The sequence below is a fragment of the Apiospora kogelbergensis genome, assembly GCF_038363985.1.
Source record: "Apiospora kogelbergensis strain CBS 113332 chromosome Unknown utg000001l_segment0_segment0, whole genome shotgun sequence".
In the NCBI taxonomy this organism is placed as follows: domain Eukaryota; kingdom Fungi; phylum Ascomycota; class Sordariomycetes; order Amphisphaeriales; family Apiosporaceae; genus Apiospora; species Apiospora kogelbergensis.
In genome coordinates this window covers 1787013-1801038 of record NW_027117418.1, presented here as the reverse complement: position 1 = coordinate 1801038, position 14026 = coordinate 1787013, and the positions used below count along the sequence as shown (strand labels likewise).

Sequence of the window (14026 nt, the reverse complement as noted above, 5' to 3'; positions counted from 1 at the left end):
GTCGCCTTGGGTACGCCGCCAACCGCCGAGCACATGTCGATCGCAAGGGAAAGAGCCTTGATGACAGACACCTCTGACAACGTCCGCGATAGCCCTGGTAGGCATAGATAGCCACATACAGGCCCCCAAATTACGGGGCAGGATAACCTCCCGGCGGGAATCACGTTAGTTCGAGTACACCGCTGCTGTTTGCCAGGATCAGGGTGGCAAGCAGAAGAAACTCCCGTCTCAACACTGATTCATGATCGATCACGACGTTGCTTCGTTGCAGAGTCATCCCGCATGTGGTGCACCAGTTGAGCCCGAAATATATTTGCTGCTGAATTCTCTAAAAGCACCCGCTAGCTTGATTTCGTCGTGCACCAATTGAAAAGAGAGCTCTGCTATCCGTCCAAGTGATTGATCCTCCGACATTACTATGATACTGCCGTAGCTACCTGGCCTGCTGTGGACAAATGCTTCTTTTTCTCCTCTGCTCTTCTCAAGTCCAAAAGGCATGGCTGAAATCATCCCGTCACAAAAATTCCAAAGAAAGAACGCCGTGACACCTTACTATGCTGACCTAGTACAACGCCTTTTGAGGTGTAAGAGTCTGTCGAAATACAGGTTCTGCAGGTCTGTCCGACCACCGAATCGAGAAATGAAGAAAGGGCTTGCTTGTCGAGCGAAATCACCATTTGAGATGCTTGTCGTTATTAAAAGAAGTGCGTGTAAATTTTGGACGTCTCGTGAACCTCCATCTCCTGCAGGCGCATCGTGGTTAGCAGACGTCGTATCGCTTTATCATAAGCGCTCTACACATACCATCTTGAAGCTGTTAAGCTCTTCTTTGATTTGCTGAGCCAGCATGGGCGTCAGACGGTTGCAAGTTGCAATTTCTCCCCTTCTGTCGTATTCTTGGCTGGGCCATGTGTCGTAAAACACAATGCGCGGGCTAAATGTGGCGTTACGCTTGCTCATGCCGCCCGAAGGTGTCCCAGGGGCGCTCTTGGTGTCTTGTCGCAGACGCAGAGCAGACATGAAATAATCTTCGCCGCCGATAGCGACTGTCGAGCCGGCGCGCTTCTGATCGTCATTCGGTGTGCTTGGCGCACTAGAGTTGGGAGAGTCACTGATGTGGGGAATCATAGGAAGTTCGAAATTGGGAGCCTTGGTGTCCTGGGCTGGACTTGGAGAGTTACTCCGAGTCTTCAGGATACCCTTTCGGATAGTTGCCAGAACCTCGGCACGTTCTTTGTCGCCTCCAACGATGCTCTTCCTCGCTGCTGAGTTGTCGGTACCAGAGCTTCCGAGACGGTCTGACTTGAGACTGTCCGAATGTGTTACGTCAAGATGATTGGCGTCGATCGAATTCCTCTCCAGACGCGGGAAGCCAGTGCCGCCAGCCGTTTGATCAAGATCCCCGTTGGAGTTGATATTGACTCTCTCCCGCTCAGCCTCGACGGTTATCATGGAAACGGCTGCCTGGCTCGCCTCGGGCGGTGCCACTTCGCTAGTCGGGGTCCCGATCATGGATTTCGGCCGGAACAGGCCAACCAGAGAACGACCTCCCTTCTTCACGCCCTTCCCCATCTTGCGGAGCATAATCGAGGCGGAAGATGCAGTGGATGAGATGGACAGGTTATCAGTTGAGCCTGCAAAGATCTTGGTGCCTGAATAGATGCTGTTTCCGAGACCGCTTGCCTCCTGTTTCTGTGCGATTCGTGCTTGCTCGGCTTCATACTGGTCATCGGTCGGAGGCTCCTTACGCAATTTGGTGAGATCACTCTGTCCGGGTACCTGCTTGCCGTTGTCGAAGTCACCTCCCGAGCTGGCAGCTCTCAACTCGGCAGCACTTCCAAAGGAAAAGGCCCTTCGGAGTCGTGACGTTTTACTCTTCGACCGGCCTCCTTTCTCATTGATGGCGGCTAACTGTCTGGCCGCAGCACTTGGGGGCCCGTTTGATGAACCGGGAGCCTTGGCGGGCACTGAGGCATTTGCAGCCGCGGCGGAAGCATCATCCGCATTTGCTCCAGAGGCCATGTTGACCGGCTTTGACAGCGGCGATGGGTTGAGAATGCGTTTGCCAACATCAGATGAAGAGCCGCGAGGAGGTATGTTCACAGACTTGGATTGATCAGGAGTGTTAGGCTTCTCATCGGTGCTGGTGATCGTCGAGGCGGGGCTGCTAGTTGTGGGGGCAGACACATTGGAATTTCGATTGGTAGACTGTTGTAGGGGGTTTCCCATGTCAGTAAGGGTCGGCAGAACCGCGAGCCAAGGCGCGGGGATTGATCGTTTAATTGGACAATTGCTCGGGGTTGGGGTTCAAATCAGAAATCACTCACCGATGAGGGTCGAGAATTGCTGCTCCGGCTTGATGCTAGACTCTCCGAACTACCATTTCTAACATGGGAAGAAGGTTTCTCAATAACCGGCACCGTGAGGTTACGGACAATGGTTTTCGACTGCTGCTGCTGCTGCTGCTGCAATTGCTGCATCTTATTAGCCTTCATGCGATGAGCAGCTTGCTCATCTGCCCGCTTCTGCTGTTGTTTGAACTCCTGCGGGGTCATGGGAGAGGGATAATCGGTAGCATCAAATGAAGCCATGCTTCGTCGCCGGAATCTTTTCGTCTCCTCTTCCGATGTATGGCGGTGAACCTGCATATCATCGGCTGCCACACCAGTCATTAATGACCCGTATGCACTTTGTGGACGGCTGGCACTCGTTCTGGGGACGACAACCTGTTGCCCATTGACGGCGGTACGAGGATTGTACAGGTGAACAACTGTCGCCATACCTGACCCGGAAGGTATGGCCGAGGCTTGCACCTGCTGCTGCTGAATGACGGGTGTAGACTCTGTATGGCGAGGAGTGGGCCGCCTATATCTTTCTGGTGAGGCTTTGGCAGCTGCAACCTGTGCAAAAGTTGGACCTCCAGCTAGGTAGGTTGACTGAGGTCGAGTTGCCGATGGAGACATGTTTCGGTTCATCTGAGGCAGTGACATATCATCCCTTGATACAGGTTGAGTCGTCACTACGGGAACACTCGCACTACTGGTCAAATTGTTCATCGATGTGTTCGTTTGGTAGCGGGCCCGCGGGTCCAGTGTCTGCATCGTTGGTGCATTCGGTGTTGATGTTGTCCGAATTGCTCCTCCATACGCTTGTCGCTGGTTGCTGTTGTTGGTCAAGGTAGGAGTTGATGTGAATGCATACGGTTGCACCGGCCCGGAGCTGCCTCGATAACTTGACTGCCCGCCAACGACTCCTGCCAGCCCATGATAGTTGTTCCTCTGCGCTTGTGATGTGTTCGCCACGTACTGCTGCCCGGACTGAGATTGTGAATGGGAATGAGCGTGTGCCGACATGATTCCTGAAGATGAACTGGGTCTGGTCTGAAGCACTGTAACTGTTCCGGTTTGTTGGGGATACGTCTGGACCATAGCAGCCATGATCGACCGTCCAAACACTTGCTGTTTAACGTTCCGGCAGGTAATATGTCGTCTGAAGGAAAGAGATTAAGTCGAAGGAATATGGCCACAGCTGACTTCGAGAATCTCGAAACGATGGTGGTTCCGAGTGAAATTACTCAGATGACCTGTTAACAGCCGAAAGTTAGTCAAGTAACTCAAGGCAATCGGACAAGGACAAAGCAGCTGCTTGCTCCCAGTTTCCGAGGTTGTGTGTAGAGTAAGAGTTTGACGAGTAGTCAGGCTCCGACACCGTGTTCAGCCAATTGGGTAGACTTCTTGTACACACCTCTTCGGAAACTCGTAGGATTGTTGACACGGGTGATTAAAGCCCGCTGTTCCGTAAGGCTGGGCCCGTCGCAACGGTAGATACTAATGGGCGGACGGGTGCCTTGGTCGGATGGAATTGAATTGGACGCCTGCGACCTGTGAAAGGGAGGAGAAACGAGTGGTAATGCCTCCAACGAAGTGGTCCACTGCTACCGTAGACGACTTGAGATGTCCGATGTCGAGTATCTCTCACGACGGTCGGTGTCTGGTGGGATTACACAACAACGAGGCGTGTTTGGAGAAAGGTCGGGTCGGGTGATTCAAGTGCCACGAGAGACACGAGTAATCGGTGAAAGGACGAGTGCTAGAAGGAGGACATGAGGCCGCAGATTTGACCGGGAGCGTTCAGCCAGCCCAAAAGAGAAGTCGACCAAAAAGAAGGGGCCAGTGATTTTTTTCGAATTTTGTTTCCAAGGTTTAGCAGAAATAATTGCCGGGCCTTAGGTATCCCGTCTACAAGAGAATTTGAGACACGACAGCAAAGAATCCGGTTGGGAAGGGACGAGAAAAAGGGATGGGCGGCGGCAGAAGGGTCCTGTACAGGGGGGTAAAATAAAAAGGAGCCCGGCGGAAGAATCCAGGTGGTCTAGCAAGAAAGGAAGGGCTAGCTAGAATTCGGTACTGGTAGAGAGTAGGGGACGATATGGTGCAGCGAGATATGTACTAAGGAATCGAGGGGGAGGGGGATGTCAGAACGAACGAGAAAGGTGTCGAATAGGTAAAAGGAAAGAGGAAACAAATACTGCAGCAGTGCAAATGCGTGATGGTATTCCAAGAGGTGTGGAAAGGGAGAGAGGCAGGTGGGTTTGGAGGTTTCGGTTGCAAGAGTGAGATCGCTGGGTAGCAGAGTGGACACGCGGTATCCAGGTGCTAACCCGAACAGAACAGGCCAGAATTGGCTGGGATGGGACGAATCGACCGTGAATGGAGAATGGACGAATGCACCTGCAGCTGGTCTTGGTCTCTTGGTAGGGCGGATGCAAGTCTCGAGCGATTCAACGGACGGGATACCGTCCGTGTCATACTGTGCTCGCGCTGGGGGCAGAAGGGGAGATAGGCAGATACAGCCCGAATACAGCGACTGGGCGTGTTGCTTGAACATGCCACCCCCAGTGCGATGGCGGCATTGACCCGCGCTCAGGCACGGAGTACGTCTAGTAGGTAGGCAGTTGCACCTGAAAGTCGAAGTGGGTTCATTTGAGGGTTCATTTGCAGTGCATACTGTACTGTACTGTAGGCGTCAAGCGTTGTTGTTGTTGTTGACCTGCGGGCTCGTGTTAGCACCCCTGCTAAGTTAGCACTGCACGTAACAGTGGATGCCAATGCACTTCATGGACCATGCTGTTTTGGGGGCACGACCGGTGCATTGCCAAAAGACGCTTATCCTTGGGGCAGATTGGAAGGTAGCCTGTAGGGAGGACCTGAAAGTGCAGTAAGGAAGAGGCAATCCCGCCTGTCCAGTATCAGTACTGCGCCGGCTTCGATCCAATTTGAGGTCGGTCTGTCTGTCTGTCTGTCTGTCTGTCTGTCTGTCTGTCTGTCTGTCTGTCTGTCTGTCTGTCTGTCTGTCTGTCTGTCTGTCTGTCTGTCTGTCTGTCTGTCTGTCTGTCTGTCTGTGTCTGACTTGTACTAATAAAACCACTGAATCCCACTGCACACTCCTGCGCTCATCAGTGCCAGACAGAGACTGCGGGTGACGGGCTCGCAGCAGGCATGTGTCTTTCAGCAGATCCCTTGCTCAGACAGACCGATTGATTCTAATAGTGGGACTGCAGAGAACACAGCAGTAGCAAGCAGAGGCAAAGAGGCAAAGGCAGTCTCCAGACAGCATTTCTCAAACTTGGGTTCAATAGAGTGCATAGTACTCCGTAATGAAGTACATGCGTGTAGCATTCAATGGACGTTTCGACCGTCTGCCTACGCCGCAACGCCGCTACATCTCACACGCGTAGGATAAAGTGTTCATGGGTACCACGAACGACTAGACCCTTTCAGTGCTGCTGATTTCGGGATGGCAATCTTCGGATGCCATTGGCCAGACAGTATGGGCGGTGGCGTCGACAGGCATTCAGCAATATCGCGCTAACCAGCAAGCATGGGATGGGATGAGATGGAGATGGCTAGATGGGATGGGGACGCAAGACCAGAAGTGTCTTTGACAATACATTGCGCACGCAGAATGCCTCGACGATCCCGTGCTTTCTTAAGAGTAATGAAAACGAACATAAGGACCAAGTTAAGTGAGTTCTACTATCGTATGTTTCTTTGCAAATCTTCCACCGGCTTTAGGTGACAGAAGAGATACGGACGCCGTGCCAGTTGAGCCAGGTGTGTGTTGTGTGTGTGTTATCAGAGTCCGTAGTGCCAAGACGCGGGCATGCTTGACGAAATATTCGTTTGCATTAGAAGAAAATATGGGGATGGCCCCTACATACTGTCCATGAGATCTAGAGTCGTACTGTGCAAAAGGGTGGGTCGCGTACCTTTTTTCGCTTTGCTTGTTATTTCCGTCAGGGACCACAGTGCAGTCTTCAAAATGACAATGTCCATTGGTACGCCGTGATGGATCAAATGACGGATGGACTGACTGATTCGCCAATCCAGCGGGAGGTGTTTGCTCGCTGGCTTCACTTCTGCTCGATGGTAGGTTGCGTGTGCCTTTGGGCATTTGACGTGTAATTGATTGACTCCCTCTCATCCCGATTATGCAACGGCTGCCTCGCCTGCAAACTTTGAGCGGATGTATCAGCCAAAGCAAGTGTGCAATGCAAACCGATCCATTTCTGTCCGTCGGACTTGACTTTGTTTGTGGCAAGACGCGGTCACCCCTGCACTCTCCGTTATGCATGTGTCTATCTATCTCGCTGTCACTTAGGTAAGCAGAGTGCCTAGCGCCTACTTTATGTACGGTAGGTCGGGGCGATAAAATAAAAATACATTTGATGTCTGGGCATTGCATCAATCCGCTAAGTAGGGTGGTGTGCAAGTAGGTAGTCTCATCAAGTACTGCAGGTGTTGGCTGATAGGGTAACGGAAAATTGATCGATGGCCCCTTTTTATTTTGGAAAGACATATCCCACGTATCCGGGGGCCACGCAAGCTCGAAGCCCTCCATCTCCGTGACGTCCCTAGGCGGCTGTAGTGTAGTAGTACAATACTTGCGCACTAATGTATCCCTCCCGGTCGGTATAGCCATCGTTCTGCCGAAGTCGGGCGATGCACTGGTCGCTCTCATGCGTCATCAGAAAAAAGGACGCGGAAAGGTTATGGGAATAGTGTCTCGCGGGAGCCGGATCCCATCGAGGCTTTCTAGAAGCAAATCTTGGCTCCGGCTTTGCCTGCCCGCTTTCCTTCATCACCATTCATCTCCATCTGACCACCCATCTGTCACTGGCTGCAGCTTTCCTTGTCTAGGCTCGCCTTACTAAGGCAGCTTTACTGCCCAAAAGGGCATTCAGGTGGAAGAAAAAGCCCACTGTGGGATTCGCAGGGGGGCGGGCTTTATTCCTCCAACAGAACGGAACGGACGACTTTGACATTTGTATGTACAGTACGGGGGTATATGGACTTTGCTACTGTCATTGCATACCGACTGTACATACTGCTGCAGGTGAACTTTCATACTACCGCATACATACATTGCATACGATGATCTTTTTATTCATTTGCTTAACCTTAAATGTATCCTCGGTGTGTTTCAACCCAGGCATGATTCACCGTTGTTGCTGGCATACAACAGATTTTCTCGCCACAAGTGCAGACGGTGCGGGACATATGGTCTCGTTCCTTGTGATGTGTCGGCAGAGACACATTGGAGATTGCAATCAAATATAAAAAGCAGTCATCGCAGCCCCCATCGGCCTATCAAACTTGCTGGCCGTCCATTGTTGTCTCCGATGCAAGGTGTCTGATGCAACTTCCTGCAGGTCATGATGGATTGCAGCAGGAGCGCTTGACTGGCCGCTGGGCAGGGAGGCACCACCACCAGGCGATTCGACGAGACAGCAAATGGTTCAATCTGCCAGTACCAACCACCAACCCCTGGTCCCAGTCGGGCCACTGCACAGATAAGCCGCGCCCCATTGCTTAATTCACTGGACGAAACTCCTTGACATGCCGCTCAGGATTCTCGAGGGAATCTATACAGCCTTCGGGTTTTCAGAGATTAACTGTAATCTGAAGTCCATTCGATACTCCTCTATACGGGGTTGAGAGCCCTCCTAGGGCTAGCCAACGGTATTGAACTGGACTGGACTGAGATGTTGTAGGTTGGTCTAGACGCTTGGAGCGGGTTGCTGCACCTCCTACCACAACGTTGTCTGTTTCCAAAACCATGCGCGAGTGAGCCAGCGCCAGAACCAGAGCCAGCCAGCCAGCGGATTGGTCCAACGAAGACTGCGAATCAAAGACACACTTGACAGCCCTGGATCACGATTCGGTTCATGTGTTGCCTGCGTGTGCATCGTATGTGTGTATGTCAGTCAATACTGCCAGCCCGTTCTGGCAATCGAGCGGGTGGTGGTGATAGGCGAGTCTGGAAGAGCTAGCGCTTGGATACGAAACAGACGGAGACTGCACTGCCCCCAACAACGTCTTGTCCCGAATCTCGGGTCTGACAATTCATCATTCATCGTTCACCATCTTCCCCACGAAGTAACCCAAACCAGACACTTCCGCCCAGTCGCCCCTATTCTCAATTTAGCTATAGGCTACGTTACAGGGGGGCCGGGGCGGCTTGGAGTGCTCCACATCCAAATTGCATCAGTCGATTAGGGGTTCAGATCTGCATACTAGACTGCCTGCTAAAATCCTCAAATTCATCAATATGCAGCAAAAAACGAAAGGCGCATGGTCGGTCTCAAGGTCGTATTGTCTTGTGTCATCACAAAGTCGAAATGCCACCTGCCACCGTCTGGACTGAATCGTGGGTCTTGAACTTGAAATCTTGGACGCCTTCCGTTTTGGAGTGCAATGGCTGAGGCGTGCTTTGTTGTAACAGCCACTCAACGGTATTAATCGCCGCCAAGATCATATTGCCTGTGGACTCAAAACGGCTATTCGTTTCTGTCAAATGCCAACAGGCCTTTTTTGTTGATGCCCGTCTCCCTTCTGACACGGCGAGCAAGTACTGATTCATGCCCGTCTCCGTCCGATATGCGGTCTGGGCCGCAGCCTTTATTCGCATATTGGCTGCATTGAATTGCAATTCATGCCGATGTCGTTTTTACAGTGCCACCAACATCATGATCCGTGAAGCGGGATTTCTTATGTACATTCCGCTTGTCTAAAGGCCGCCTATTTGCTCCCCGTCTTGACTGGGCTTGATCCCGGCTGGTTTGGCATCACTCGTGCCCCGCCGTAGCAACCCCTCTTAACATCAAGAGAGTATTAGGTCGGTCGGACCAGCCAATATTGTAATCAAAATCTCTCAGTGTTGGACTTCGACATGTTCGGATCATTAGTATATTCAGCCCAGCTAACGCACTAGCACAGCCTGGATTACTATAGCGCCAAGAACAACCCAACCGTCGAGTCTCATGGTTGTCCAGGAGTCAGATGAGGTACGGGGTATATCGAACCGCCTCAAATCAGTACCCCTATCGTGGTACAAGGGCGATATCATCCAAGGGAAAGAGGGGATGGCCTACATATGAGGATATACTTCCAGCCTTACCAAGGCCGGTCGCCAAAACACTGGCTGTCACTCACTTTGTCTATGTGCTGATAGTCGTATTACCTAGTGGATTGCCATTTCTATTCATTCACCGACACTCTGAAAGAGACGCATGATTAGCTACGCCACCACATAGACAGCAGTACCATAACGAGCCACTTATTGAGCTGGTAATGCCACGATCTGCCGACTCTATGGCTCGACCCATTTCGCCGATGCTGTGCAATGCACTACCGTAGGTATACCACATATGTGCCACCACAGCGCTCCCTACTGACATACGACATACGCTTCGCGGTGTGTTGCCGGAAGTCGTGCTAGGCGGAAGTTTCCTTCATATCAAGAATGGCTGGGGCCCAAATTCTCACGACATATTCTCCTCAACACTTCCCTAGCTGGCGTTGGCAGGCAAGTAAGCCCATTCCAGCCGCATAGGGCGTCCACGAGAAGCAGAAACCAAGGAACTAGTTGTGTCTCAGATATTGTCTAGCAATAGTAACGCAAACACGCGCGGCAGTTCGAACATAACGCCATAGATTCCGGTGGCTTGATCAGGCCCGCGTGGCTCCATTGGATCTGCGAGATGGAAGCCCTCTAGCACGGCCAGCTCGACACTAGGAAGGACTAAAAAGAAGCTATGTTTACCGTGCTGTGCCAGACCGCATCTCCCCCTCTTTCATGTGGCCCCTCCTGATACGTCCGTTGCTGTAATATGGTTGCCAATGGGGACCCTATGTGTTCTTTCTTCCCTCGCATTGGCTAGCTTCTACTCTTACCCAGCAACAACTATGCGGTTTACCCCGATCATGCCGGCGCCGTGGCTTTCGAGGACTGTCGCCGTTCCGGGCGTGATTTCTTAGTGATACTCCAAAAAGAGCCTTGAAGCACCCATGACATAATGTCGAGCAGAGTTTACAGCCGCAGGAGCCCGTCCCCCCGTCATCTCGATCCAGCATGCGAGGATGGGCAAACCCCAAAAGGTAAATAAAGTAGCAGATGACGTATAGTCTGTACGAAGTAAGCGTACAAGCTGAAGCTCGTCCGCGATGCTGCAGACTCGAAGACGACCGGTACACCAGCCCGCCAGTCGGGGGTTTCTTCGGAATCCCCACTCGGCAGGGTTCCACCGCTAAGATCCCAAGACACCGGTACCCGAGCTGTGGACCTGCCGATCTCTCGCACTTCAAGCTTCCTTCTGCTTCGTCGTGGTTGTGGTAGAGCTTGACGCTTGACTGACAGCCGACAACCACAACAACATACATCCTTGCCTTCCAGCCTTTAGCCGCCGAAGCGAGGAAAAGAAAAGCCTCATACCAAGTATGCTGCAAATACGAGATCATCTCTGGAGAATTACCTCCCAGGAAACCCACAGGCTGACCTGACCCTCCACAGAACAACAGGTGGGCTGAAGGACCCGATCGATGGTTTTGGGGGCGTTAAGCTTGCTGCTGCCCTGGCTTGACTCCTGCCCGCGTTGCCTGCATTGCCTCCTCCAAGTCGCCTCGCTAGCTTTTGGCTTGGCTGCAGCCTGAGCTGGGTATTACGTATACCTACCACTTCCTCGTTACACCTATCCCGGGTGTGCTTTGCAAGTACCTAGCTGCTGCTAGCTGCGCGTACGCACATGCGACACATCTGTGATCAAGTCAAACTCGATGCAATCGAACCACGCATACGCACGCACACACACAGGAATACACATACACAAACTCGCAAACGGGCAAATGAGGAGGAGCGGCATCTGGCCTGTGCCGAAACTCCTGGAGCTTACGTACTTGCAGCACAGTAGGTAAGTAAGCCAGAGTAAAGTCAAGCCTTGCCGAACATTTCAGGGGGCCTGTCACACTTGCAGGAAACAAAACAAAATCAAAAACGAAAGAAGAGAGAGGGAAGGAACCGGAGAAAAGGAAGGAAGAAAGAAAACATAACCCACTAATAGCCCTCGAGCCGCGACCGAATAACGTTGGACCCCGTCCGGACGGCGTGGGGCAAGAGGAAGTGAGTGGCCATGGTCGGCGTGCCCCGAAGCAACGCATGTGCGCTATGTCTCAGCCGACGCGTGAAGTGTGATGAGGCCCACCCAAGTTGCTCCAACTGCGTCAAGTATGGGGCGGATTGCCCAGGCTACGCTCGCGGTCTGAAGTTTGTGGCCGGCAAGCACGTTGTCAAGTCGCGTGCAAGGGGTGGCACTGTTGCCTTTACTGTTTCCTCCCGCAACACCTCACCACCGTCTGCTTCTTCTTTTTCTTCTCCCTCTTCCCATTCCAGGGATGGCACAAGGCGACCATCTTCAAGGCGACCGTCTGCTAGGCGAGTTCCCGATGCCGTGTCACCACCCGCGTCGAGGGGCATCCCGCCGCCAAGACGTACTCTTACCCAAGGCGATGCCGGAGAGCTAAAAAAGCAAGAAGAAAATGGCAGCGAACAGAACACCGGTCAGTCGCAGTCGCAGCAGCAGCGCTTTTTGACGTCGTACGAGAAGCTCCAGTCGGCCATGGCGCATGTGACCGCCGTGTCGGTGATCACTCCTCGGGATGATAGAGCCCAGTTTATAGGCATGCTAATGAAGAGTCTCGAGGAGTCACAGCCCGAGAGTGAGATGGTCGTGCTGGAGACATGGTTCCAGGAGACCGCTTCCCACCTCGGGCAAAAGCCATCACTCGATCGAGCGAGCTGCGCTTTTGCATTACAGCTGCTGGGGAGGAACCACCATGACGAGTGTCTGCTGGCACAGTCTCGCACATTGTATGGGCAATCGTTATGGATGTTGCAAAGGGCACTCAACCATCCAACAGAGTGGAAGAGTCCAGAAACATTGAATTCCGCCATGATACTTTGCCATTTTGAAGTAAGGGGGCCTGCATTCTCGTACTGGCCCAGCTAAATTTTACTTCTAATGCACTATGTAGTTATTTGCGGGCACGGCCACCACGAGCAGCTGGAGTACGTGGATGAAGCACGCACTCGGTGTAGGGCGACTGATACAACTCCGAGGCCCAGGCTCTTTCGACACTGAGTGGGAGCGGGCAATTCTTCTTTCCTTCAGGCCCATCATGGTAGGTCGTAAACTTTTACTTGCTATAGTGACAGGCTGTAGAGTGGGGAGTTGATAGATGATCCAGATCATGAACGACCTGTTCAGCGGAAAGGACTGCTTCCTGGCGCATCCCCAATGGCGGCCGGTAATGAGACACCACAGCTGTAGTCCGTCACATTCGACGACGACAACGATGGCCAGTACGATATACCAGGATCAAGTCGACCTTGTGGACGATTACATGCAACTCCTGGTCAGGATTCCAGCCGCTGTCAAATACCTGTATATGCTACGAGCCGTGAGCCAGCAGGACGCCGTCGCCAAGGCCATGGACGCCGCCGAAGTCGCTCGCATCCGTCAGTCAATGCTGCACATCCGCGATGCGTTTGAGACTTGGTACCAGCGTATCCTGCCTTTCAATCCCCCGCCCATCGAGATGTCCACGCAGGATCCGGCGTCTATCTACCCGACCGTCCTGCGTTATGAGAGCCCCTGGAAGGGCGCCTTGCACATGGGATATTGGGCTTCCCTGTGCATCGTGTATGCGACGCTAATGGAATGCCATCAAGCTTTTCCCTCAGATGATGGTCACAGTGACGACGATGGATACGATACCGGTGCGGCCGTTTTCGAGCTTCTGTCCGATCGCATCCTGAGGTCGGTTGAGACCGTCGGCAACGGTATGATGGGGCCTTACCGCTGTGGCTACTCGGTACGCATCGCGTACGAGGTCGTCGACGAGCACACCCAGGCCTGGATTCGTATGTGGATCGCGCGCTTCGAGAAGCGGTACGCGGCCACAGCGGTCGAGAGCTACCCTTCACCCAGCGATGTGTTCCTGCCTTCAGCCCCGGCAATCGAGGAAGAAGGAAGGGTCGGAGGGCATGGTGGTGGTCTGCTTGGCGGCTGACGGTGTGCGACCTACCTTACCAACTTACTTCGCCCATCCCAATGTTTGTTTGGCATATTTCGCGCAATGAGAACCCAAAGTCGGCAAGGAGAACAATCTATGGAAGAGGGCATTAGTGACCTCATACCTCACACTGTGTATTGTCGCTGGTTTGGTGTTTATATAAACAGGGATTCGCGACCCTTTCATGCATTATGCAGCTGGCCATCGTGGCTTGCTTTCTTTTTGATCAGCTGTGATATCTGACTCGTCGCAACATCGGCCGAGGGCCTCGGCGGCATTGACGATTAATACGAGCCTGGGCCACATTAATGAAACCCAGTGTGATATATCATCTAGTGGTGGTGTCTTATGTAAGATCTATACTATCTCAACAAAGATAGGGCGGCTGATATAGGTAAGTCGTGATCCAATAGTCTTAGCTGGCTTATGATATTACGGAGTTTTTGTGTTGTCAGCTCTCCTTGGGGGTATGCATGTTTTCAAAGCCACTCAAAAATACCAAATGGTCAGTCCTTTGAAGTGCCATAATAGTACCGAACATATACAGAGGAGTTTGTACTTACAGCCATTGGGATAAGAAGGAGAGCTGAAGTTGAACAGTATGGTAAACTTAGGTC

General features: G+C 52.4%; 2 protein-coding genes across 2 annotated transcripts; one reads left to right on the top strand and one right to left on the bottom strand.

Moving 5' to 3' along the window:
- Positions 1-467: 467 nt before the first annotated feature.
- On the bottom strand, positions 468-3437 carry PG998_000573 (uncharacterized protein; the record flags this gene model as incomplete). Its single annotated transcript, XM_066867391.1, has 3 exons — positions 468-743; positions 805-2208; positions 2328-3437. The coding sequence occupies 3 exons, from the start codon at positions 3435-3437 to the stop codon at positions 696-698; spliced, it is 2562 nt and encodes an 853-aa protein (XP_066735806.1). The 3' UTR covers positions 468-695.
- Positions 3438-11467: 8030 nt separating this feature from the next.
- Positions 11468-13406, top strand: PG998_000572 (uncharacterized protein; the record flags this gene model as incomplete). Its single annotated transcript, XM_066867390.1, has 4 exons — positions 11468-12307; positions 12369-12515; positions 12665-12696; positions 12755-13406. The coding sequence occupies 4 exons, from the start codon at positions 11468-11470 to the stop codon at positions 13404-13406; spliced, it is 1671 nt and encodes a 556-aa protein (XP_066735805.1).
- Positions 13407-14026: the final 620 nt, after the last annotated feature.